The following is a 26789-nucleotide window of genomic DNA, read 5'->3' as shown; positions in this document are numbered from 1 at the left end:
TAAAAAGTGACATATTCTATTTTTTCACCTAGCATCATCTTTCAAGTAAACAACATGACATGAAACGATTTTGGTATAAAGCAGTGGTGCCTCAATTCTAATAGTTAAGACAGATTTCACTGACTTTTATCAGTCTTAAAGGGAGGAAAAAACACATTCTCTTTATTATTTAGCAAGTGTCTTTGGCTAGTTAAGGGTATGAACATGTAGTTCTTCCTACATTGTATCTGAGAGTAAGCTGGAGAGGAAATAAAGAGTTACGGCTGTTATGAAGACATCTGTAAATGCTAAAGGAATAACAAGTAAGAATGACTTTTAAAAGTTTGAAATGGAAAAACATGACATGACAAAATATTTTTTCAGAATGAATTTACAGTGATGCATACATTTCTATAGCATATTTCACCCTGAAGATGGTTTATGGTGCCTGCTCTGCTCACTCTAAGGAATCTCCTTTGGAAAATGTTTGACCAGTATTTCTGTACAATTCATTTGTTGCTATAAATATATTTTAAGAGAAGTGAATCTTTGAACTGATGTCTCAAAGAGATGAAATAGCTGGACTGTATGATAATTCCATTTTGAATTTGTCCACTCATACGGTTTACCTAAACAATTTAAGAACATCTTGTGGTATTTTCTTAACATCATCGATAAATGTATTACATATACGAAAAGGCTGTTGTTGACCTTTCCATATTACACTGTGTGTTATGCTGTCATTCCCATAGGTCTCGTTTGTGTTTTTTTTTTTTTTTTGTCTCGTGTCATTTGTGTATCAACTGACAACTCTGAATGTAGAAGTATTGRCAGTGATTTATCACTGATTTCTGTGTTCTAGAACCCTGCTAGCATTAGGCTGCCACGTTGGAATTGCTGATGAACATGCGGAAGAAAAAGTGAAAAAAATGAAACTTCCAAAGAAGTAAGTTGAAATTCAAATTTTGTTTGTTTTTTTTTTGTTTGTTCTTTTAGGCAGTATGAGTTAAGCAAACTATGTTTTTAACAATCTAGTACTGTGTTTCTAGCTTTATTGATACTTGGGTTATACCTGCATGTGTATCTGAGTTTTCAGAAATTTTCACATACCTACAAACATTCTAGATATTTACCATCTGATATACAAAGTTTAAATTTTAYGTGATTCATTGAAATTTCTGACAATCAATCCATCATTTCAAAGCTCTTTTGTAGGTACAGTGTACTGCAGACACTTTTTACAGTTTTTATACATTCTTCACATTTTTACAGCAGATTTGTCAATGTATTTTGCTGTTCTGCAAATATTTAAAGAGCCTTTTAGAAGTCTTAGATGACCATATAGTGACTTGAACTGGAGAGGACTGGTACAGCTTCTTGATTTTCCCCTATGAAAGAGGTGAAAAAGAGCTTTGATGGTATTGGGCAGTGGCTAATATAGTGCCCTCTGCTACCGCAGCTCTGAGACCAGCTTTTATTGCCCAGGCAAAGTGCCCTTGCTGCTTTCTCAGGACCAGTGTGCTCCCCAAACTGAAGAGTTTGGGAGTGTGAGCACGATTGAAAGTTATGAACTGTCCATTTGTCTAGCTCATACTTCATCAGTTTGTCTATGAGGATGTTATGAAAGACATTGTCAAAAGCCTTACTAAAGTCAGGATGTCCACTGCCCTCCCTSTGTCCACCAAGCCACTCATTTCATCACAGAAAGCTATCAGGTTGGTCAAGCACGATTGCTTGGCTTCCAGGAGTATTTGTGCCATTGACTTCCCAAGGACCAAGGTGAGGCTGAGCAGCCTACAGTTCCCTGGGTCCTCTTTCTTCCCTTCTTGAAGTCAGGAGTGACATTTGCTTTCCTCTGGCCTTCGGGAACCTCCCCCAGTCACTATAACTTTTCAAAGATAMTTGATAGTGGCCTTGCAATTACGTCAGTCAGCTCCCTCAAGACTCACGAGTGCATCCCATCACATTATGTAGGCTTGTGCAAGTACAGTTTGTTTAAATGTTCCCTAACCTCATCTTCCTGCACCAATGACAGGATGTGCTAGATGACCCAGGGAACTGTAGGCTGCTCAGCCTCACCTTGGTCCTTGGGAAGTCAATGGCACAAATACTCCTGGAAGCCAAGCAATCGTGCTTGACCAACCTGATAGCTTTCTGTGATGAAATGAGTGGCTTGGTGGACAGAGGGAGGGCAGTGGACATCCTAACTTTAGTAAGGCTTTTGACAATGTCTTTCATAACATCCTCATAGACAAACTGATGAAGTATGAGCTAGACAAATGGATAGTGATACGAACTGAAACCTAGCTGAACTGTTGGACTCAAAGGGTTGTAATCAGCAGCATGAATTCCAGCTGGAGGCCATTCACTAGTGATGTACCCCAGAGGTCTATATGGGGTCTAATAATGTTTCATAATGTTTAACCTCTAAATAAAGATGGGCCAGAGTGCACTCTCAACAAGTTTTCAGACAATGCAAAACTGGACAGGGTTATTGATACACCGGATGGTTATGCTGCCATTCAGAGAGACCGGGGCAGGCTGGAAAAATGGGCACTGGACAGAATAGGTTTTGTTTTTTCAGGTTATCAGTGTAGCTTCATTGGGCACTCAAACAGTACATTTTTTGTGGCTGAGTTCTATTTAAAGGTACATAAATCCAGGCCACATAGCCAAACTGCTGCTGGAGATAACTCAAAATTAGGAGAAAATTATAAGTGACCATGGTGATTTTMTTTTAGCCCTTGAGCTTGTAATATGACTGTGAGATAATTTTTTTATTACTACCAGAAGAAATAGATTTTCCCCACTTGGAGAGCAACATACCTGTTACTAACTTTTTTGTCAATGTAAGCTGTTTTTTACACCCCTATGGTATATGAAGGACAGTGCAGAGATCTCTGAAGTACCTCCAGAAGTAGGAGTAACTAGTATGACATACTTCCCTTCTGCTAATTTGTCCTACTGTCTTGATTTTTAATTCAAGCTAGTATCTCTACATTGCATTTCAGTATACCACTTTTCTCACTTGCAACCAGCTTTGATTTCCTTAGTATCAGGTAATGTTGCCTGAGACATGCACATCTTAACTCAGCTGAGTTAGTATTACAGGTGTTCAGTGGCACTGTTTCTGGACCTCATCTCCTTCTAGAATCAAAGGTAACTGAAAAGATAAATATTGATGCACAAGTGAAAGCACAAGACTTGGAAACCAAGAACTGTAAGTTCAGTTCTTGATTCTGAACAGACTTCCTTTGAAATCCTTGGAAAATGATGTAAGGTACCCTCAGCCACGATGTAAGGACACCAACCATTCCTACTGGCTTCATTTTGGGATCATACAGAAAATAAATTCTTAATTTCTTCTGTCTAAATATTCATTCTTATAAAGGTTATAATTGTTTTTCCCTACTTTGCTGGTTACTTTTTCTGCTTTTGGGCCCTGATGGGTTACACCCATGAGTGCTGAGGTTGCTGGTTGATGTCATTGCAATGCCACTCTCAATCATCTTTGAAAGGTCACAGCAATAAGGAGAGGTGCCTGAGGACTGAAAGAAAGTAAATGTCACTCCAGCCTTCAAAAAGGGCAAGAAGGAGCCAGGGAACTAAAGGCCAGTCAGCCTTCCCTCTGTCCCTGGAAACGTGATGGAGCAGCTGATGCTGGATACCATTTCCAAGCTCATGAAGCTCAAGAAGGTGCTGAGGAGTAGTCAGCATAGATTCACAAAGGGAAAATCATATTTAACCAACCTGATAGCCTTCTATGATGGAAGGACTGGCTGGGGAGAGCAGTGGATGTTGTCTACCCTGGCTTCAGCAAGGCTTTTGACTGTCTCCCATAACATCCTCATAGCCAAGATTGTGAAGTGTGCGATAGAGGAACACTGAGGTGGGTTGAAAAGCAGCTGAATGGCAGRGCTCAGGGCGTTGTGATCAGTGAGACAAAGTCTAGTTAGTTTACTTTAAAATACAAAAAGCAGCAGGCATCACTTGAATGTAATCCTCATCTCCTGTACTTTCCAAGAAATTTTGCAACTTTACTGTGCCTGTCTTCTTAACTCTGTTTTTTTCTTCCCTAAGATTTCAAAATACTAAGACATAAATTTTGTATTTGTGCCTGTCCTTCAGAGTTTTGACATCACAGCCACATTAGTAACAAGTTGGGGAGTAGCATATTTTTAAGTGATACTGTTGTGCCAGAAATTTACCTTTCCTAATATAGCATCACCCAGCAAARAAGCTTACCCCTAAAACTTGAAGGGTAGCTAAGAGATGAGATATTATAAATACAAATGTATATTAGATAGACATCATACGTGATCTTGAGTAAACCATATGGCTTGTTCTGTCTCTCATGTCCCTGTCTATAATAGGAAGAAAATATTTTCTTCCATCAGTAGGACATAAATAAAACAATTATTRTGATGTGCTCAAAGGCAATAACAACAATGTTCATGTAAGTATTTAAATAGATAATATCTTAATCTATATCTACTAAGATATTTATTTTTAGTTTAGATCATTTTGTGTCACATTTGTTACTAGCTGCATCATCCCATCCAGATACAGTTAGCTTGAAGCAAAGATGAATGTCAGTRTGTGGTATTCTTTGTGCCTAAAGACAATTTATTTATATAGAAATATTACATACAKATGTCTTTGTCATTTGTTTCCTTTGCAATTTCTATTAAAATTTTCTCACTGAAAAGTAACTGCAAGTTCTGTGGGTTTTTGACAGTTACCAGTTGTCAAGTGGATACAAACCAGCTCCCATGGATCTGAGTTTTGTCAAACTGACCCCCTCTCAAGAGGCTATGGTGGATAAGCTAGCAGAGAATGCTCACAACGTGTGGGCCAGGGACCGTATCAGGCAAGGCTGGACATATGGTATCCAGCAGGTAAGTGCTAGCTTCAGTCACTTGAAAAAGTAGTTATCTATTGAGGTATTTCACAGTTAAATGGAGATAACGAGGATGCAAAAGCCAGGATGAAGCAGCTAAACGAATGCTAGTCTGTCAGTCAGTCGAGAGGACAAAATATTTAATTAAAGTAATCCTTCATTTAAGTTTTCTAGCAATGTGAGACTCCTCTTTTATAAGCAGTATTAAAAAAAACAAAAACTGTTCATGCATTCTTGTCCTCTATCTAAATCTCAGGGTGAGAAAATTGCATGCTATTTGCAGGAAGTGTCTGGGAAGCTAATATCCTCTAGTGTCTTAGGAAATGTAAACATTGACTTTCAGTAGGGGAATTATTTACAGTCCTGGAAATTGAATAATTTTGTTTATCCGGTAAAATCAGAGTGTAAACTTCTGGTAATAGTTTGCTAACGTTTCAGTTCTGGCAGAGGCCAGTTCTAACTGCAAATAGAAAGGTCTCCAAGTTCCATTGCTACATGAGCATTTTTGCTTCAGTGAATAGCAGTGCTTGTGATGCCTGCCACAATGTGTGGAAAGCAGTAAAAACTAAGAGTGATGGACTGTCAACAGCAAAACTCAAGATCTCTGTTTTCTTCGTAAAAAAWTATAACCAATGGATATACAGTAAGCCTAATACATAATTTTTCAAGACAGGTACTATATCAATTCTCCATGGGGTCATATTCTAACTAATTTTGGGAAAATTCAAGCCCACAACTCATATRCAGTGAATAAAATTTCTTAGACCTTGAGGCCAGGTTAACCTATTCTGTACATTTTAGGGGATTTTATTGTGCTTTCCAGTACTAATGACTTTGGAAACTTGAAATGATAGGTTATACTAAGATGAGCTGCCATGATAAAGGCAAAAAAGCTAGACCTCTAGATAACAGTTTAGGTTTATATAGCTAATACAGTTTAAGTTCACAGTATGTTTGTTGCACACTTGGACATCTTTCCTGATGGTGCAAAAGAAACTAAGAAAGCATCAGCAAAACGTGGCATCTGTCTTTCTCACCAAATACGTGCTGCAGGACATTTGGTTTGTGGTCATTATTTAACAGTCTTAGTTGTGAGAACAGAGTAAGTTCAAATGTGAGTGTCTTTCATATACTTCTCATAGTCCATGTTTCTATTGGCCAAGCTTTTCATATCTTTCTTTTTGATATGTATACATTTTGAAATCTTTTTATTCCTTATATTCTGGTGATTTGTGCTGTTCCTGATCTTAGCAGAGCTTTAGGAAGGCCTAGCGGTGTATCGATTTGCAATTTTGCATTCAGAGCACTGTAAACTATGTTGTTGTTTATCATTTTGGATATCTTTTAGAGATTTACATGAGAATTTGTGTTTTGTTGCTGAATTACCTCTGAAGGTAGAACTTCGTTACACTCCATATCTCTTAATAGGGTCTTCTTTCCAAGCTGCTCGTACAATTTAGCTGTGGTACTCTATGCTGCTGTAGACAGTACGGATGCTTGTCTTGTTTCTTTCTCTACTTYTATATACATGATCTATAGGTGCAATTTCTATTAGTGCAGTTACCTATGACACATGCTCACTGAATACGCTGTTTTGCATCTTCCAGTATCTTTCCTCTTTGAATTATTTTGCAGCTGCATTATTCCCTCAAATAGAAGTTTTAAAATGCTCTTTGATTGTTGGCTTGTATAGCATTTTTCCATAGTTCTTTTCTCCTATTCTTAAGGGCTGTATTTGGTTACTATCATTTTTAGCCTATTACCTATTTCAAATCCATGTATCTGTACAAATAAATACATATGTGTTAATGCCCATAATTCTTTGTCTGTTGTTTGCTGTAGTACAGCAATTTCCGTAGAACACGTTGTATAGCATAATGCTGTTTTTTCGTGGTTAGGCTTTCTTATGTTACACTTTTCKTATGTCCCATAAATAACTCCAATTCTGAATGACTAATGGAGTGTTGGTATTTCATTAAATAAAGTTGAAGTTGTATAGTAAGATATATAGGAATATTTTCTTTCTTTTTTTTCTTATCTGGCATTGCTCATTGTRTAGAGTTTTGCTTTATTCCTAGTAATAGGAAACATTCAGAATTTAGAGACAGTTATCAACAAATGCTGTAGTCTGAAGTCAAAACCAAAGAATTATATAAACTTTGTGTGTGCTATTCAGCTGAAACCATTTGAAAAAGAATCTTGTCAAAAAGTTTAAGTTTCTTTTCTTCTGGAGAAAATCTACTTTTTTTTTTTTTTTTTTCTTCTTTCAAATTACTTGGTGAACACGTAGTTACCAGGCAAACTCTATACAAAATGCAGTCTCCGGTGAAGTATTAGATTGCTGAACTTGGAAAGTTTTAGCAAAAAAATTAACAAATTAGGCTGAGTTTTTCTTCTTTTAACACTCTACAAAACAATAACTTGTCTGTAGGGAATAGGAAGAATTGCCTATGTACAAATTGCAGATGGTACTCAGTAAAAATTATGACTCTCAGCTAATCAGTTTTCTTGTTGACTTGATTACATCCATGCAAAGCTCAGTCATTATATAGGATCATTTTCTTGATTAGCTACACTTAAACCACAGAGATCCAAAAGATAAGTAGAAAGGTTTGTGATCAGTATAKCAATACCAGTTCTTAGTTCAACAGCAAGTAGAAAGTTCAAAACTACAGATAGACAAATCATAGAAAAAAAGAACAAAATTATTTAAAATAAGACTCATATTTGCACATTCTTGATTTGGTAAAAAAGGTTACAATGCTAAATAAAATTAGACCTAAGGAAACGTTTCTGTAAAATTGAATTCATTAGTTACTCATGATTTTTTTTATGTTTTTTGCTCAATCTAGCTTTATCTTTTAGCATTTGAAAAAGTACTAGTATTTTGTTATTGTACATTGTTGTCAGCTGATTACCAGTATGTTAATGTACGTTAACAGTTGCTAATGTACATAGCAGTTGCTATGGCAGTTACCAGGGCTTTATTGTAACTGTAGTCTACTTTGTGGATAAGAAGTTACATAACTGTTATTCCAAATTTATGATACATATCCTTCTGGACGTGGCATGTGTCACAGGAAACTATATCTCCTGCTATGTCCATTACAATACAAATAATTAAACACCTGATGTGTCATCTCTGATCTTAATGTGAATATTTTTAGACTAAAGATCTAGTAATTCCTTACAATATTTACTGCAATGTTTGAATTTCCATTCTCTTTTGGAAACAGTCCTTTTCCACATTACCAAATATCAGATTATTTTTAGAATTTAAAGTGTCTTGAAAAATTATGGAGAGAATTCGCCCAACATGGTCTTTATGTTGGCAGTGTAACTGCTCTTGCCGCTGAGCGTAACAAGAGCTGATAAGGTATAGTACTTTGTTTGCCCAGCAATGCATTATTTTTATCTTCTTGATGTGTATCTAGTATACAGGTAATGTCTGTCCTGTAATATTTCTTTTCCTAGAAGGAAATTCACTGATGGGAGCAGATTTCATCAGGCTTTGGTTAAATAACTGTCCTTTAATGTTTGCTTGCTGTAATGAGCCAGAAGGCAGATAGCCATGTCTCTAAACATTAACAGGACAATAGGAGACACCTGCAGGTGCTTTTGAGGATGAATTTSCCATTTCTTTGCTGGCTGCGAAGATACATAGAATGAAAACTTCATGCAGTCATAAAATTAGAACGATAATGCAATAAAAGAAGCAAGATACTTTCAGCGTTGGCACTGTTTTCTGAAATAATAGGCATTATTTTCTCTTTTATGTTTAACCAATAATAAAAGCATCTCGACATCTTTTCTGTTTGTATCCAAGAAAATAGGAAATATTTTTGATATGTCCAGCCTTTAATTAGAAAACAAACAAACAAGCAAGCAATTAGGAAGTATAGGGACATTTCTTCGGATGGTTTCTCTCACTGCCAACAGATGCTTGCAGAATGTGAGAAGATGTAGACGAGCAACCAATTCTGTTTGTCACTACAAATATTGTAAGTCATAAGTAATCCAGTTAAGCAACACTTTCAGTTAAGATAATGTTGCATTCTGGGAAAATCTAATCAATGTTGTGTTAATAAAACTGAAGAACAAAATTTAAATCTTAACCAACACTTTAATTTCAATAGGGTATATTTAATTACCAATTACAAAAATTCTGCAGGACATTAAGGACCTTTGTCATGCTCCTGTTAAAAAAGTCCTTGATTTTAGAAAACACGTGTTTTGAGTACTTAACATCAGAAGTCTTGCATATATTATCTATTTTATTATTTATTTATTCATTAGTATTATGAGTATTTATTAATATTTTTATTAGTATTTTATATTGTTCTTTATACATTTTGTTCTATAATTTAAAAATAACATTTATTTGTATTGTGGCAATGTCTGACCTTTAGTCATGTACCCAATTGCTGCTATGGTAGCTGCTTCATAAACAGTGAACAAAAGATAATCYCTTTTTCAAGAACTTTTCAGTTGAATTGTTTGCATTTGTCTTTGTTCTTGTTGTTTATATTGGTGTAATTTAATGGAAGAGCTTAAGCTACACTGTTTTCTGTTTTGCATTATTTGCTTTTTGACTAAATTCAATTTTATTACTTATTTCAAGAACATTAGAACATCTTAGAATCCTTGCTGTATTTAYAGTTACATGATTTCATTTAGTGTAAGTCATAATTTTTATACTGCCTTTATAGCCTAGTCTTATTTTTAAGAAAAAAAACATGCTTTCTAAAATTGTTTTGTTTTTTCTATATTTATGTAGGATGTGAAAAATCGACGAAATCCTCGCCTTGTCCCTTATGCCCTTTTGGATGATCGGACCAAGAAGTCAAACAAAGATAGTCTCCGGGAAGCAGTCCGCACCCTTCTTGGCTATGGTTACAACCTAGAGGCTCCTGATCAGGATCATGGTACTTGATTATATTTTTGTTCCTCAAGAAAATTATTTCCTTTCCCTAAGATTTATTGGTCCATTAAAACTATCTGAATGGGTATAGTGCCTCAAAAACTGATAGGCCTTTTCTCCGTTTTGTGGTCTTATATTACCCTTTAATCTTAGTTTGTCTATTGTTTCCTTTTCTTGTCTGGTAGCCTCACATGAGGCATTTTAAAATGTAAAAATTGGTTTCATTTGCTGTCAGTGATGTAGTTTCTCTGTGTTTTATCCCTTTTTTACCATTCATTTTGTTTCATATAAAAGATGAACAAAAATTAAAAGTTTAAACAATTGAAATTAAAATTGTGATTTTTTTTTACAATGTAAATACAAAAGAAAATTGTAAATACAAATAGAAAATCAAGAAAGCGTATTTATAATCTTACTCAATATAAAATCTTATGCCAATAAATAAAAGGTATGGTTATATTTTAAATGTGCATATAAACATCTGCAATTCCCCAAGCTAAAATGAAATTTTTAATTAAAAAAATTTTTGCTTAGTACTATCTTTGTCATTTCAAGATGGAGAGCAACACTGCTAAGAAAAAGATCATATGTAAACATAGAAAACACCAATGTTATAATCGTACAATTTTAACTTTAAATAATGAAGGATGCAGTAGTTAGAGTACAATCTCATATTTAAACCATTAAAGCTAGAAGATTGGATTTTTGAAGACAAATGCATAGAAACAAAATTCCTATGAATGTCAAACTCTAAATCTATAAAATGAGATAGTTATTCAGAGCATTTAAGCTTCCTTAACTTTTTCAGATCTTGGAAGTTGCACTCACTGTAAAAAGAAAWTTTTAACTGGCTTCTTAACAGTTTTTTGTATGAATTTACATAATTGACAGATTAAATATTTTACTGGTACCTCAGGCAGTATTTTCAGAATATATATACTCTGACTTTGTGACATCTTAATAAGAAAAGAAAAATAAAACTTTATAAACTTCTAATATACAAGTTYTAAAGAAGCAGTATACAACATTCAGCTCAGGAACTGCAGAATATAAAAAGGCAAGAAAGTAGAAGGAATCAGCAGAGATAATGTAGAAATAAAATAGATTCTCTTATAGGTTGTGACTTTTTAAACAACAGTTTTTTGTCATGCTGGGATCAAGTCATAAGAATGAGCAGGAGAGTTTTCTCAATACTGTGCTGTGCAGTGTTCATTCTGGAGTACTAACTGCATGAATTGCAAGGACAGGGTAGCATTTGTATGTGAAATGTACCCCCTCAGTAACCACATGCTGCAAACGTTCTTAGAATTGCAGAAATACGGAAGAGTCAAATCAAACTTGAAATCTATAATCTCAGTAAAGTGTGGATAATCTGAGAAATGCATCTAGACATTATGATTCTTCTTCCTGCTTTAAATAAGTGATAGTATTCTTAAATTTAGACCTCTTCAGGCCACAGAGTTTCAGTAAAGAGTTTCTGCAGGAGACCTAACTCCTATCCAAAATGTGCACATATGCAGGGAATCTTCCATTTTCAATTTCTTTTCCAAAACAGGTATGTGCTCTGATCCTCAGGATTTATGAGAGGCTACTATAAAGTTGCACTTTTACATATGAGACATCACTGATACCATGAGTATTATTAAAGCTGGATTCCTGAACAGGCAAAATAATCYATTTCCTATGAGGTGGATTGTGTTGGTGGCAAAAAGCCATGATCTTACTATAAAGCTTGCCTGTACCTAGTCCTGGAGAGTTGAAGGCTGGTACATAATCTTCTGCTTTATGCTCCTTCCCTCCCACTGTGGGAAGGAGATGCTGCAGAAGAGATTGTAGCTTCTGCTTGGTTCTGAGGAGGTGAATTGGCTGGYTCAGGAGGTTCTTGTGCAACTGTTCGGTAGGGTAGGGTGAAAGGGAGCATGCTCTTYTTCCATAATCTCCCCCAAATCTCAGTGAGCCACATTAATCCTCTTTCTTTATTTACAGCTCTGAATCCCCTCAAAAAGATGCCCCTGCCTTCCTCTAAGAAAGAACTACTATAAAATTTTATTTTTTTTCTGCAGAGTCAGAGGACCCTTGAGCTGGTTCTGTGTATGGAATTACCAGTGAAATGAATATATTTGCAATGGAAAGGTGTCATCAATCCTGTTGCAAAATTCCTAGGGAACTGGGACTTGTACAGGAGTGTCCCACAAACTGGTCTTCCATAAGCAGAAACTGCCGTTGCATTCAACAACAGATTTTTTACTCATTTTAGGGATTTAATTTTACAGCTTGTGAGGCTCTCAAGTGTTCTAGATGTGTAAATTATATTGTGAGGATCTTCTTTCATCAGCCAAAATCTTTACTGTTATTAAAGGATTTAGAGCCCTCTAGTGGTGTTTTGCTTCTTAGTTCATGAATTTTATTTTAACCTTGATTGACAAAAAGGTGTAGCTTAATTTTTATGCTATATTATTATTGTTATTAGCAGTAGCAGCTGTATTTTAGGAATTGCTTAGAATCTAGATAGCCAGTGAATACTTAGTTCCTGTGATTTGTGGTAGTTCATTTCTAGCATAGTAGTAGAACTGAGGGAATTTTTAAACTGTTTTTAAGGCACAGACCAGCATGATTTTTAAGGTCCATCCAATTATACAGACCACCAAAGAGAGAAAATACCACTGATAAAGAATTACATGGTGGAGAGTCCAGAGCTTCCCTGAGCCTGGAGCAACTGAAGACAAGGGTTTGGAGGCATGGGAAGTGGCAGTGAGCTCTGAGGGGCATGATTGTGCAGGCTCTTCAAGAGGAGGAGGAAATGTGGACCTTGATGTGGCCAAGCATATTAAAGATAAAGGGAAAGATTCTTCACGTCGTCTAAGCRATAGACAGCTAGGTGCAGACACAATCCACAGTTTGGAGAGCAAAATTTAAGCTTATGAGAGACACAGAGAAGTAATTCCTCCTCAGGAATTACTGTGACCAGACTGGAATATTGAATTTGCATGGATTGAGCAGGTCTTACAAACTTGTGGAGAAAGATCCAGAATGCCTTAGGAATTCTTCTTCCTTATCTGGAAAAGGGAAAACAGAGTCAGAAAGTGATCCCTGGGYTGTAGGATTTGATTGGTGGACAAGAAAAATTGTATAAAATATCAGGGAATAGAGTAGTTGAGAAAACTTAGGGAAGAAAGACCGATGGTTTGATTCAGCATCACTTCTTGYGCCTTTTGAAATGATTTTCGTCTTTGTAAAACGTGATCTAGTCATTTTTAGCCCCCTTGGGGGCATGGTTTGAATTGATAGTAAGGTCTTGGAAAAAAAAAAGTCAGAAACAGCTAGATTGTAGGACTACATCATTAAGAGACACATGTTGGGAGCAGTGAGGGAGTGCTGCAAGCGCTCCATTAACAGGGTGCACTTGAAGCTRTTTCAGAAGAAGATACGAAAGGCAGCTCAGTGGATGAAACTGGCTGTGTGCTGTTGTGGGAAGGCGGAAGAGGAGGGGAACCCAGTCTAAGGGTCGGGAGAAAATTAGAAAGGATAGRATAAGAAATGTTAAAAAGTGTGGCAGGAATGACCATCGCAAAAGCACCAAGTAGGCTTAATACCATAACTTGTGGTATTCAAGTAYGAGTAAAAGTGTTTGAGATCCTTTTCCATAGATGGGGGTAGATGGAAGCCAGGTAGCTGTAGCTGAATCACTAAAGATAGTTTTTCTAGACAATATGTTCAGTGCACTGAGAGAAAGAGGAGAAGTGGAGAAATAGGCCAGGCTAAGATTACATTTTATCTATAAAAATATTGATTTTTACCTCATTATTCTTTCATGGGGGAGGAATATCTGTGATTACTTTCTGGAAGGACGAAGTTTAGTGTATGACTTCTGGTCGGTATTCCTGAATAGTGCTTCAGGCTAAGACCCTCCTTTGAAACTCACAATGCAACCAYGTTGGTCTTTGAGAAAAGACATTATCTACTTAGCAATGTGTAGAATTTTAACTTAAAAGGCTCTTAAAATGACTTGTTATGACTYACTTGCCATTACAGTCGGGAGAATTTTAGCATAAAGCATAGCGAACTGCSATCAGATAAACATTTGTGATCGTGTTACAGATACTTAAGAAAATTCCTCAGTGGCTGTGAAAGTTTTCATTTTCACGCAGCTTTTTGTATTTTACGTTACACTCCATTGTACTCGATAAGAAATGTGAACAAGCTCATTTTCTTCCTCTCAGCTGAGAAACAGTAACTCTGAAGGGAGAAGTGGCAGTTTTTAAACCGCTCCGTGCAATCACGTGCTCTGTGGTGTGCCTGCCGTCCCTGCAGCAGTTAGAGACGGGGGAGCAGGGAACGGTCAATACAGTTCAAATCTGGCCGGTTTAGAATTCTAGTATCTCACTGTCTAGTAATATTTCTGAAATAGKACCTTTGTTGTGACTTTATTTTCTTTTTTTCTTGAACCGTAATATACAGAAATTGCCCTTAGCACTACTTACTTTTGTTTCTTAACATCTTTTTTTTCTTTTTTTTTTTTCGGACTTTCTGCCCTTTACCTTGACCACAGTTAATATGTTTTTACTGATACAGGAGTATGATTACTTTTTTTTTTAGTTTTTGTTTTTGTTTTGTTTTTGTTTCAGCTTCATGCCAAGGCCACTTGCTTTTATCATTCTTCATCTCGATTTTCTGTTGGTTCTGCAAAAACATCTAAATTACAACCATCCTTTTTTCATTATTTATTACAGTAAACAAGTGAATTGATTACAGTCTCTAAGCAAAGCAAGTTTCTCATAGTTGGGGAAACTTTTGTCAAGACAAACATTCATGTTTTATGGTGGTTAGGAGATTAATTTAATCTGTTTTTTGTGAGGAGGGATTTTTTTTTTAAATGTCTGAGCACCCAAATCACTTTTCTTTCTGAAATCTCTTGTTAACTGGCCAAAGGAATACTATGTGAAAATCTATAGGCCATATTTTGAAGAAGGATAGGCAGTCTTTTCTGCCATATGAATCTGTGATGAACATATTATTTTCCATTGTKCTTCTAAGATATCACCACTACTGTTTAGTTGCTTTACTAATGTGATATTAGGTCTTCAGTTCTTCAAAGTCATTACTAAATGCTGCTTCCTAGTATTTTTCAGCATGCTTTAAAAGACAGGGCTGTGTTACTGCCTTTGATTTTCATTGCTTTCATTTTGTCAGTGGTTGAATACAGAAATTTTTGTTTTTTAAATACCTCACAGCAACAAGACTGGACATGTGCAGTGGGATAATAGAAAAATTCAGGATCTTCCGCACAGAAAAGACTTACGCAGTGAGGGCTGGGAAGTGGTACTTCGAGTTTGAGGCAGTCACTGCAGGAGACATGAGAGTTGGCTGGACCAGGCCAGGTTGTTTGCCAGATCAAGAACTTGGCTCAGATGAAGAAGCTTTTGTTTTTGATGGCTTTAAGGTTTGTATATATTTCTCCGTAATAATATGAGTGACTACAAACACTTTTGCTCCTTTTTCTCTCTGCCATTGCCTCAACCTAATTGCCTGCTGTTCTTTAATTTGTTTTTTTTTTTTTGAAGTTGTTTGTCTGCCTCTATGAGGACCAGAATGGAATAGGAAAGAAAATAGCAATGCCTAAGATATAGATTAATGTTACTTGAGAAATTAATTAGAAGTTTGGGGCATTTGTATAATTCTTTTCATAGCTTCATAGCATTTATATAGTGCATATAAAGCATTGAAAAACTCAGTGACATAGCCAGGTTCAAAATACTGACAGAACTGTGTTTAACTGTGAATCATTTCCTTAATTTTTTACTCTGCTGTTCTCTGTATGAGAAGTGCCATTAGGGAATGAATATGATTAACATTATTAACAGTAACTAATTGAGGCAAACTTTGATTTTGTGGGAATGTAAAGGTTAATAAGAGTATACCTATGTTTTCATGGAAATCTTTATAGTTTAGAATGTAGTATGATAACACCAGTAATTTTGATCTAATTTCAGTCTATGTGAAACAATGACAGACGAATTTAGCAGTAATATATAGGAAAACAAAACATTTTATATGTCACTGATTTTTATAACAGTAGATTAAAATGACTCGTTAGAACTCTATTTTAGTTTAAAGGYATGTAAAGCCACTATCTAAACTGTAATTGCTATTAAGGCTACTGATGACTCATGTCTTAATGAAAATGTTTACCGTATGTTCCTTGTATCTGAGGTTGGAATTAATTTCCCTCATTACTATTTGACAGGAATCAATAGGATTCTTGACTATTCCTATTCAGATCAAGCTTCTTGGCTGTTTCTTATTCATATTTTTGGATTAGTATCAGTCGTGTATTACACAATCTGAGATGGCTTAAAAGGATAACTGAAAAAAGCTCTTTCTTGTAAAATCTCTGTGGAACTATTAAAGTTCCACATCTTTACTAGAATAACTGGGTAGTAGTTTGCCTTTTGAATCCGTTTTTTTGACCTTGAGTTCTTAATCCACAAAGCTATTTTGTTTTCTTTGATTTTGGCAGGTTCTCTCCTTGACTGGAGAAAAGCTCAAGCTTTTTAATTTTCAGGAGAGGCAGCAAGGTGAATTTGTTTTTTAGGATTTTGAGAAAGGATACAGAGGATAAAAATCTAATTCTAATGCAGTATATGAATAGGGAAACTCTTTGTTATGAACACGACTTTATTTTATGTATATTATAAAAAGCCAAAGCCCTGCAGTCTTTGATTTGAAGGTCAGTCATAAAAAGCGTTAATCATGCCCCCCTTTATTCTGGAATCTCTCAGAAACTCAGAGTGCTCATCCTGTCCACAACAATTCTATTCTTTCCAAGATCTGTTTCATTTATTTTATATACAACATATTTAGAATTATACTTGAAGAAACAATAAAGTTTGTTTGAAAGCAATGAATTTATAGGCTACAAGATTAAATGAAAACAATTGCTTTAAAAATATTTGCAAAGCAGCTATTTAACATTGCAATTGATAGCATATTATTTTCATAATAAGCCTTTTATAGAGCTTCTTCATAAAAATAAGCCATGCTCTTACTTGTTACTAAAGTGTTGAAATAGCAATTTTCTTCACTTGGCAACATTTTACAATACTGGTATGAGGAGTGTTTGCAGAAATCTCATTGTTAAATTTCCATTTTCAGAGTCAACTTACAGTGCTTACAGAAATTGTTTTGGAATGATATGCTATGGAAGTGGTAATTTTAGTATCATGCTAATTTAAGGGGTTAATTATTAGCTGTACCACTGAAAGGGAGAGGAACACATGCATTGTCATGATTATTTGAAATTCTTTGAAATCCCTTTCAGGCACAGCGGTGGCATCAGGGTAATGAGCATTTTGGACGCTCCTGGTTGGCAGGAGACGTCGTTGGTTGTATGGTCGACATGAATGAACACACTATGATGTTCACCTTGAATGGCGAAATCCTGCTGGATGACTCAGGTTCGGAACTTGCATTCAAGGACTTTGAGGTTGGTGAAGGTAAGTACTGTAATATATTGTGCTGTTAACTTGCTGTTGTTGTCCATTTGTTATATGTATTGTGTGTGTTGTCTTCCCTATAATGTRGTGGGCCTTTTTCCTTTTCTCTTTCTTTTCTTTCTTTCTGAGTGAAAGAGTGAGTGAGTATGTAGCTTTGGGTGGCCAAAATGTCTTGGTGTAACTTTAAATATGTTGGGCAATATATGTTGTTGTAACGTGTTCTTAGGAGTTTTAGAACAATATGAGATGGACACATTAAGATTAGTAGCAATTTTATGTGTGTACAGTGTATGGCTGGTCGTTAGCTTCTTTGGTGCTCATAAGTTGAGTACAATTTTCTTGCTCTACTTTGTACTCCTGCCAGAAATACTTTGTTATGGGCTGCAGGCATGGAACTTCAGCAGTGCGGTAGCTCTAAGCGGAGTAGAAGCTGGAGCAATATTCTACTCCTGACAGAAGTACTTAGTTTGTTAGGGACTGTTGTCCAGGATGATATGATACATTGAATTCCTTTCCTATTTCCAAAGAGAGAGTCTGAGGCATCTAGTATATAAACAGCAGTCTCTCTTTTTGTATATATTCTCCTATGATCTCWGTTGTTCCAAGCATAGGAAACTTATGTGCTTATTACTTCTGTATCTGGAGGAAAGACTCACTGTAGTAGTTTCTGTCATTAGCAAATATATTTTAAAAAAATATTCTAAATGGTGAGAATATACAAATACRTGTAAATAAAAGATTTTTGCTCCACTAAGCTTTGTGGATGCCTCATGCAGTAACCAGTTGTCTGTTTATCCACAGCAGTACTTGAGCCTTTCTTTTTCCATGGCCATACAGGCACTGCATGTGGGCCAGGAACTTTCTGTATTGACTCTGATATAAAACTGTAGTTTCTGCTGGAGAAGTCTATTTTCCTCCTAAAGCCCATTAGCTAGGTTTGTACCTACACAGGTCCCTGTGTCTCCCGTCTAACATTTAGACATGTTCTAGTTTGCTATCCATAAGGCTATCAAACATAGTACATGTTCCTTCCTTAACCAAAATTGATGTGTTAGACCTAAACTCTCAGTCTCCTCAGCAACAAGAATTCAAACTATTTTTGATTCTGAGTACATGATAAGTTCTAATTGGCCATGAGGAATTAGCTTCATTTCCTCTGAAGGAAAAGCAAATATTGGCTATAGTTTTTSTGAGTAATTCAAAGTATGCTGCTTGTTAAGAAAAATGCAGCTGTGCTTGTTGATATATGTGTGTATACACATGCCTTTAAACGAAGATAAAACATCTAGTCTTAAGTCTTCCATCACGTGACAGTGTTTCTATTGATTTGTTCTTACACATTGCATAATTTGATTTCATTTTTTATTTCTTTTCTAGAAGGRGTATATATATACATATATGCAATTCATAATGTAATCTTGGCTTACTGGTAATAATGATCTTATCCCTCAATAAGACGTAAATAGAAACTAATGTATTCAGCAAACAAAAAAATTTGCTTCTCTGTGTTCTTGTTCATAACATCCTCCAACACAATTAGTGCTTTGATTTTTGAAAGGCGAGTTGACATACTACCAGCATAGCAGGAAAGAGCCATTAGGGTTCAGTGGCTCCAGTCAGCATGTTATATGATAAATTATGATAACTTTCTAGGTTGCAGTGGTGAATCCACAGTAATTAATTGAAGACACAGTCCCTTTTTTGCATTTCCYTGTTTTTCTCTGTATTGCAACGGAGAAGACTTGCAATAAGTTTGAACTATACAGAAAAGAAAATTGCTTTAAACTCCACTAGGAGCKTTTTAATTGATTTAAGTGGACATTACATTAAGTTTTGCAATGCTGAATTTCTGTTCTTCCTGCTTTGTGTTATGGACCTATAACAACTATTCATTTTGGAGCAATGCTCTGAGACACAAGGTTGTTGAATTAAGAATAAACTTATGGGGCCTTGAAAATAAATTATTTTAAATTTTGTTTACTTTTTTCTCAATTGCTTTGTAAATTCATGTTATACTCTTAATGTTTATTGAGGAATATTCAGCACATTTGTATATACTATRAAAAATATACAAAGAATACCAGCAGAAAGCTTGGATGCTCACCATAAACTAAAAAGGACATGTTTCTCCCTGTATGCCATAGAGATACAAATTGACAGACGGATATATGCCTCTCAAAGTGTGTTATTGGGTTTACCTAATCCTTAAAAAGAAGTTATGTTTTGCTTTCTTTGGCAGTGAATTTATTAAGAAAATKAACACTGTCAAATTTCTTTCTGTGAACTGTAGGACTCCCCCCCTCCCYCATAGCCTGCAACTAATTCCTTGTCCCTTGCCCTGTTCAGTTAGTATCCAGCATTTGGAAGGGGGCACGCTGCATGTAAAGAAGAGGCAAGGACTTTTTTTATGGTGAACTTCACAGCAGCCTTCTGTGACAAGGATTTCATAGTTAGGTGTCAGGGATTTTGCAAGTATCAGTCTTTTTGACCCCTTTTTACARGGATGTGGTTGGGATTGTGATTCCATAGCTGTTAACATTTAATGTATGCTTCAGAAGGTCACTGTATCATAAATTTGTAGAAGTGTTAATCAAAATTTTTTTCAAATTAGTGAGAGTACCCAGGAGGGGGTTTAAGCGAGCTCTAAGCTTTTGTTTCTGCTCTGGGAGGAGAGATGGTAACAGATCTAGTTGGTACAAAGTTAGTGTTTATGTAAATCTAAACTGGTAGAGTAAGTTTAGTTCCTGTTGCTGTGGCMGTGTTGGTCCAGCTTTTGGAACCCTAAAGCAGGCTTTAGTTTACAACAAACTCACACGCTATGAGATTGCCAAATACTTGAGGCAGTTCTGGGAAGAGATTTGGGGACCGTTGTTGTTCCTCTCATGAGTTCCAACRCAGACAGCACAGCTGAGGATGAGATGTCTGGACAAATTGAAGCAGATTTTGTGTTTAAAAAGTATCTAAGGATTTGCACTGATCCAACGACTGGACCACGTAATTAGGATAGCATATAGCAGCGGTGGATGGCCGAGTGTAGGCTGATCCTGCTAATGGCCTTTGGAGAAGCTGGTGCCACGTTTACAGTTCTGCATGCCCTATAGTGGTATACAGTGGTTCTAATGTGGTCCAGAAGCTGGCCACAGCTACGTTTTGTGGAAGATTTGTGTCTTATCCACATGAATTTCTGTGTTTCGGAATTCTGTATAGCAGAGTAACGGGTAGAGATACTGGGTAGTTATTGTAAGTTAAYGCACTCAGGATAGGGACAGACACCAATTACCAGTGGCTTAGTGTCTAAACTTGGACATACACTTTAAGAAGAATCTTTGCTGTGGGCCTGTTTGAGGTTCCAAAATGATTCTATACTGTAAAGTATTTTTGTTTATAAATTTGTTTTATGGTTAGAAATTTACATACTTATGTGCATATAGGTACATTAAAGGTTGAGAAATATATAGATAACCTAAAATTTTCTAACTATTGAAATGTAAAAAAATATATATTTTTAATTATTTTTAGGTTGATATTTTGTGTCTTATACATCAAATAMCGAAATTCAATCTTTTGAGCAGCAGTAGATGCAAAATAGTATTTTTGGGTTACGGATCTCTATTCTCATAAGACATGGGAAAGATGACTCTTTTACCTATTAATTAGGTTGCTGAATCTTAATTACTTCACTTYCATCTACATTTCAGAATATTTTACTTTTCAGAAGTGCTTTGAAAGAAGAAATTCTATTTTCTTCTTCTTCCACCGTACTAGAAGAATTAGGAAATTCTTGATTTGATTTAAAATAAGATAACTGCTGCCAGMTCTCTAGCCTCATGCCTGTTACTTCATTGCCTGCAGATCTTCTAAAATACTATGGTAACATGCTGACGGAAAAGGATACCGGAATGGCTCAGTGTTAGTGGTATAGAACATAAAATCATCCTAGTATAACTGGGCAACAGCTCTAATTTTTTAGGAATTATAATCCCATAAATGGATGAGAAATTCTGAGAGGAATTTGAGTTTCATGAGATTCTGAAGACAGGCTATTTGACCACTACTTTGATTTCAAAGTTGATGAAAGTACAGTGTTGTATTTTTCATGGTACTTGTTTCCAATGACAGAATCAGATATAAACAGATCTCTGTCAAGTCCAAAACAACTAAAATACTAGTTTCATGTTTGACATGGAGCTCTAAGACCTTGGTAACTATGTCATAGACTTAATGTCAATGTCAAGTGTTTCAGAATTTTTACAATATCCCTTTAATTTAATTTAATAATTTAATTAAGTTTTTTAGTATTGTGTATAGAAAAGAACTTGCCTTTGGAATAAGACCTGCTATTCTGATTTCAAAGGCAGATACTCCTTGATCTGAGATTTAATATCTCCAGATCAATATTTATAAATAAAATGAGCATTTCATAAAAGGTTCATTATATGGAGTGTGTATGTATATATGTGTGTCCATACAAGCACACGTATACTCAAATACGACATTCATAGCGCTTTTGTTTTTTAGGCTGACTTTGGTTTTGTTAATAGCTCCTACTTAAGGGCGCTGAGACCTTTCTGCATGTCACTTGTCAGTGAACTGTTGGCATGTCATGTGCTGCTGCAAAAAGCAGCTTTTCACTTTAGGAAAAAAAAGATTTGTCTGAGCCCTTTGGTCTGCTTTGAAGAATATAGTCTGACTATAGATCAATCCTGCAGTTTTAATTTACTTACGAACAATAAAGAGGGAATATGGCTGTATGCCAGTTTACTATCAAGGCTCATGAGCTGTCTTGTATTATGTGGCCACAAGAGGATATGCAACATAATTGCATATTATTATGCACTTGTATAAAAGAAATTTAATACTGTAGATATGAAATGTTCATGCTTTATATTCATATATGAAGATATGCACTTTGCAACCCAAGTTTTGTTTTGTCAAAGTATGCTCTCTCTGAGCATCAGTTTTACTGTTTGTACTGAATATTTGATAAATTGCATCACAGAGCTCATCCTATATTCTCAAAAGTGGGGAACATTATAAAAAATATTGCTGTCCTACCTTTTGCCACAAGTGACGGACGATGTTACTTTKTGTGATGGTACTGTTTTTACCTGTCTTGCTATTTCATAAAATAAAAGATTTGCTACACAGTCCCATTATGCACCTGTAGATTAAGAATGAGGCCATGGGTAAATCATCATYTTATGCAGCCTTCAGTGTGCAAAGGTTACAAATGATCTGCAAAATATCGTATCTAATATGACTGGATACCTGTATATGGAAAGGTGTTGAAAGTTGATTTGTATTCCATAGCAAAACATGCACCTGCCTTACCAGCACACTCCTTACTGTCTTTTAAAAACAGTGTGAAAAGTAGATGTGGTATCTTTCCCAAATAGGGAATAATCCTGAACAACCTTAATGACATTTGAGTAGTCTGTTACCAAATCAGGGCAAAGTCCYGGAGAGGAAAGCAGTGCTTCCACACAGAAAATTGGTACTATTATTTATATTCTATTCATACAGAAGAGCAGTTACTGTATAGCAATGATTACTTGCAGGAGTTAGTTACCTGTATAATACTGTTCTGGCATCAATGAAGAGAGATTATTGTGATTTCATATTGGCTGCAGTTAGAGCTGATGGAAAATATTGAACTGAATTAAATAACTTCAGTGAGACATCTGCATGTGTAAGACTTTAGTTCTGGGTTTGTTTGTTTTCTTTTAGGGATTCACTCCTAAGACTGAATGCATCAATGAGTTTTTTTCTTTTTTTTTTTTTGACCCCAAAGGGAAATAAGTGGAAGAAATAACATCTTATATGCATTCTATTTAGGAAGGGTGAATATCAGTTATATTTTAAACATTCCTATCTGATGTAGCTGTGTCTTTTATACTTCTCATTTATCTCCATGATTAGAGTTTATCATCTTTCCTTGATTTCCCTGTGTTTGCTTAAACACATTTGCAACAGTATATGGGCTCCTTTAACTCATCAGGATGCCTAGTAATTTCCCCCTAGTAGAGCTGCTGGACTTTATTGCTGTATGTGTCTATTTATGCAAGTGCAACTTGTCTAGTTATGAATGTGTAATATAATTTTGTTTCATTTAGTTCTGGAAAATGCTCTTTATTGCTTTCTAACATTGGATTTTCATGAGCAGAAGAGATGTAAATCATGCTGCTTAAATCATCTGCGTTATCAGTGTGAGAAGCTCATGCTTCATGATTTAAGAGTCTTGCTGCTAAGATAAAAATCTAGACTTTAGCTTATGACCTGTAGTGTATGGCCTTAGATTCATCATACCTAATACACATATGAGTATGAGTCTTACTTATCTGTGATTAAAAAAAAAATGCAAAGGTGCTATTGACAGCTGATCTTTRATCTTATGAGCAATCACTCCTGAGGCTGGTGCTGTGAATTTTGCTTTTGTCTCTAAAGAATATGTTGTGAACAGATGTTCTGGCACTTTGTATGCAGACAACCTCAAGAAGAGCAAGGAACTGGTTGTATTTCCTCCTTATACTATTCCATATCTGTTACAGTGGCTTCACCTGAGCCAGAATAATGTAACAGAGCTTTGTATTTCTTGCTGATACAAGAGAAAAAAAGCGGAGCTGAACTTAACATTTGTTGAGCGATTTTTTTTTATTGTTATGTTTTGTTAGTAATTGCATCAAATAAATTTACAAAACTGTTTGTAGGTGGAAACTCAAAAACAGGAGCAAGAGGAATAGAAGAAATAACATACTTTCTTTTTGTTTTCTAAACTAAGATTCTGAGCAAACAGAAAAAAAAAACCCMAAATTATTTTAAAAGTGCAAAGATTTTATGTTGACTGCATGCACAGAAGTGAATTCCTTGTGCTAGTAAAACAGTAAAAGAACAGACATACACATKTGAAGCTGACTCAGAGTGAATTCTTTGAAACATCAGTTTCATGAAGCTACAGTATAATATTGCCATTTCCAATACTACAAAATTTCTATGAAAAATAAAAAGCTAGTTAAGTGTAGTTTTTGTTTTTTATTATTATTTTTTCTACGGCAGCATGAAGTTGGTGCATATTTTTAACTTTATTTTTRCTACTTTAGGGACAAGAACTATATTTCTTTTAAAGTGATATTTGAGATTCTCTGAAAACACCGTGACTGTTGGAGTTCTAGAAGGAATATTGACTACTGTAAGACTCAGTAACATCGTCAGAATTGATAACACTGCTATGCAAGCAGAGAGCTTAACCAAATGTTTGCTGACAGAATCCTTGAAGTTCTCTCTTACATTTCTCTAAAGTGAACTGGCTGCTRAATGAAGAGATTCTTAACTATTAGAGACCTGTATTTTCAAAATAATATTTGAGATAAGGTTCTTGGTGATACATAAGAGGTGATGTGCTGTAGATGACTACTTACACTTAGATGTTGGGAAATAGAAGAAAACAACTCACTGATGTTTCTGATGTACAATCTACATATTCTTTCTTCTTGTGGTTTTAAGGGTTTCTACCTGTGTGCAGCCTGGGCTTATCTCAAGTGGGAAGAATGAACTTYGGAAAAGATGTCAGCACTCTAAAGTATTTCACGATCTGTGGCTTACAGGAAGGGTACGAGCCCTTCGCTGTTAATACAAACAGAGACATCACCATTTGGTTGAGCAAAAGACTCCCTCAGTTCCTACCAGTGCCATTAAACCATGAGCATATTGAGGTCTGTATTCCCTATTGGGATATTTCTAGACATTTTTTTCCAGGAGTGTGCTTTAATGATAAAACTACTTTTGCACTTCTAGACTAGGYTTTTTATTTGGTAGCTTAGCCGTGTTCTGGACATATTTTATACCCATTAATAGCTTGTTACCTTCTGTAGGGTTTCAAATAATAAAGCTATTTGGTTTGTTGTGTCTCCTCATCTATAAAATCTGTCTTATGTGTATACATGACCTTCTCAAAGATAAATTCCACAAGATGTCCTCATTAAGAACTCCTTGTGCAGTGAGTGAGAGTCCTGCACATTAAGAAAACCCTTCCAAAAAGTGTGCCTTTCTGTGTAACAAGTACCATGTGTTCCAGTGCACRCACTTCATGATTTTCCATGACTAATTGATTTTGATTTCAATAAATATTTATGAGATAGTTGTGTCAACGATTTTGTCCCAATCAGTTGTGCAGCCTGACAAAACTAAGTCCTAACATAAAGCGCCTTGGAAATCAGTGAAGTTTAACCTTTCTTTCTATTGATGTATATCAAAATTTTGTCTTTTATATCTACTTTATTAGTGTTTTTTGTTGTTCTTCCCAAGATTAGATTTATATTTTGTGAGTGCTTTTTTAACAAAGAAACAACAAAAACCTCTGCTCCCTTTAACATGACATTTATTTGCCCTTAAAATGATAGTACATAATCACAATGTATCTGAGTGTACTGTTGCAAGTTTTGGTTTGTTTTAAAATGTCRGTGCTTATTCTAAAGATACAACTTGAATATTTGAGAGGGGGAGAAAAGCATTAACTTCAAACTAAATACATTATTTTTTTTGATAGGTGATGAGAATTGATGGCACTATAGACAGCTGTCCCTGTCTGAAGGTCACGCAGAAGTCCTTTGGTTCACAGAACAGTAAAACAGATGTCATGTTTTTTCGATTAAGTATGCCTATTGAATGTGCTGAGGTGTTCTCCAGAACAGCTGCAGGAGGATTACCAGGCACTGGTCTTTTTGGCCCTAAGAATGACTTGGAAGATTATGATGCTGATTCTGATTTCGAGGTGCTAATGAAAACTGCTCATGGTCATCTTGTGCCTGACCGGACTGAAAGAGAAAAAGATGCCACAAGACCAGAGTTAAACAATCATAAAGATTACGCCCAAGAAAAACCTTCACGTCTTAAACAAAGGTCAGTAGCACATTTGGCTTATTTTTTCCTTACATTGTTGAAGAAAATACCAGTCTGATCTCCAGAGGTTTTACCCTAATTCTGTTCTAAATTTAGATATAACAGTAAGTGAGACAGTTAACTCTGATATGCTTAAGYTACATCATCTGCAAGATACTGACTAAAATTAAGCAAAAACCTGAAAACATTTCTCTAGCTATTAGAAACCTATCATTAGATTAATTGTGAAGGTTTTTGAGATCCTCAGAAGAAATTCACTCTAAAACCTTGGAAATCCTTTCTGACAGGACTAGGAAGTTTCTGAAGTGACCTGAGGTTTTTTTCACAAAAATTCCAGACAGATGAAGATATTTAGATAATTTGTAGTGAATATCAGCTTCTTAGGTCATTTGTTTCATTAAGTGAGGAAGGAATATCTTCTAGCTGATATGTTCATTCTCCCTAACTTTTCTTACATAATCAAATGAATGAAGGAGCAACTTGATGATTCTGTGGAGATCGCTAATACTGGGCCATTACCCAGATACATTACTGCAACCAGCAGCTTTCCTTTCCTTTTCTACCATTCTTTACCAAACTTACTTACTTTGTTAAATATTTC

The 26789-nt window shown here is 35.6% G+C and overlaps 1 protein-coding gene across 5 annotated transcripts in view; it reads left to right on the top strand.

The window, feature by feature from the left end:
* Positions 1–26789, top strand: part of RYR2 (ryanodine receptor 2) — a 449981-nt gene that overhangs the window by 260421 nt on the left and 162771 nt on the right. For all 5 annotated transcript variants that reach the window (XM_085298277.1, XM_085298276.1, XM_085298275.1 and 2 more), the window contains 7 exons: positions 842–925; positions 4718–4877; positions 9657–9804; positions 15032–15240; positions 17119–17293; positions 24794–25002; positions 25836–26188. In XM_085298277.1, the coding sequence (XP_085154403.1) occupies positions 842–925; positions 4718–4877; positions 9657–9804; positions 15032–15240; positions 17119–17293; positions 24794–25002; positions 25836–26188 (1338 nt within the window). The remainder of the gene's footprint in view (positions 1–841; positions 926–4717; positions 4878–9656; positions 9805–15031; positions 15241–17118; positions 17294–24793; positions 25003–25835; positions 26189–26789) is intronic.

Source organism: Rhea americana, unplaced genomic scaffold (genome assembly GCF_003343005.1).
Source record: "Rhea americana isolate MKP2758 unplaced genomic scaffold, rheAme1 scaffold_137, whole genome shotgun sequence".
NCBI classification, from domain to species: Eukaryota; Metazoa; Chordata; class Aves; order Rheiformes; family Rheidae; genus Rhea; species Rhea americana.
This window is presented reverse-complemented; position numbering and strand designations above follow the sequence as displayed.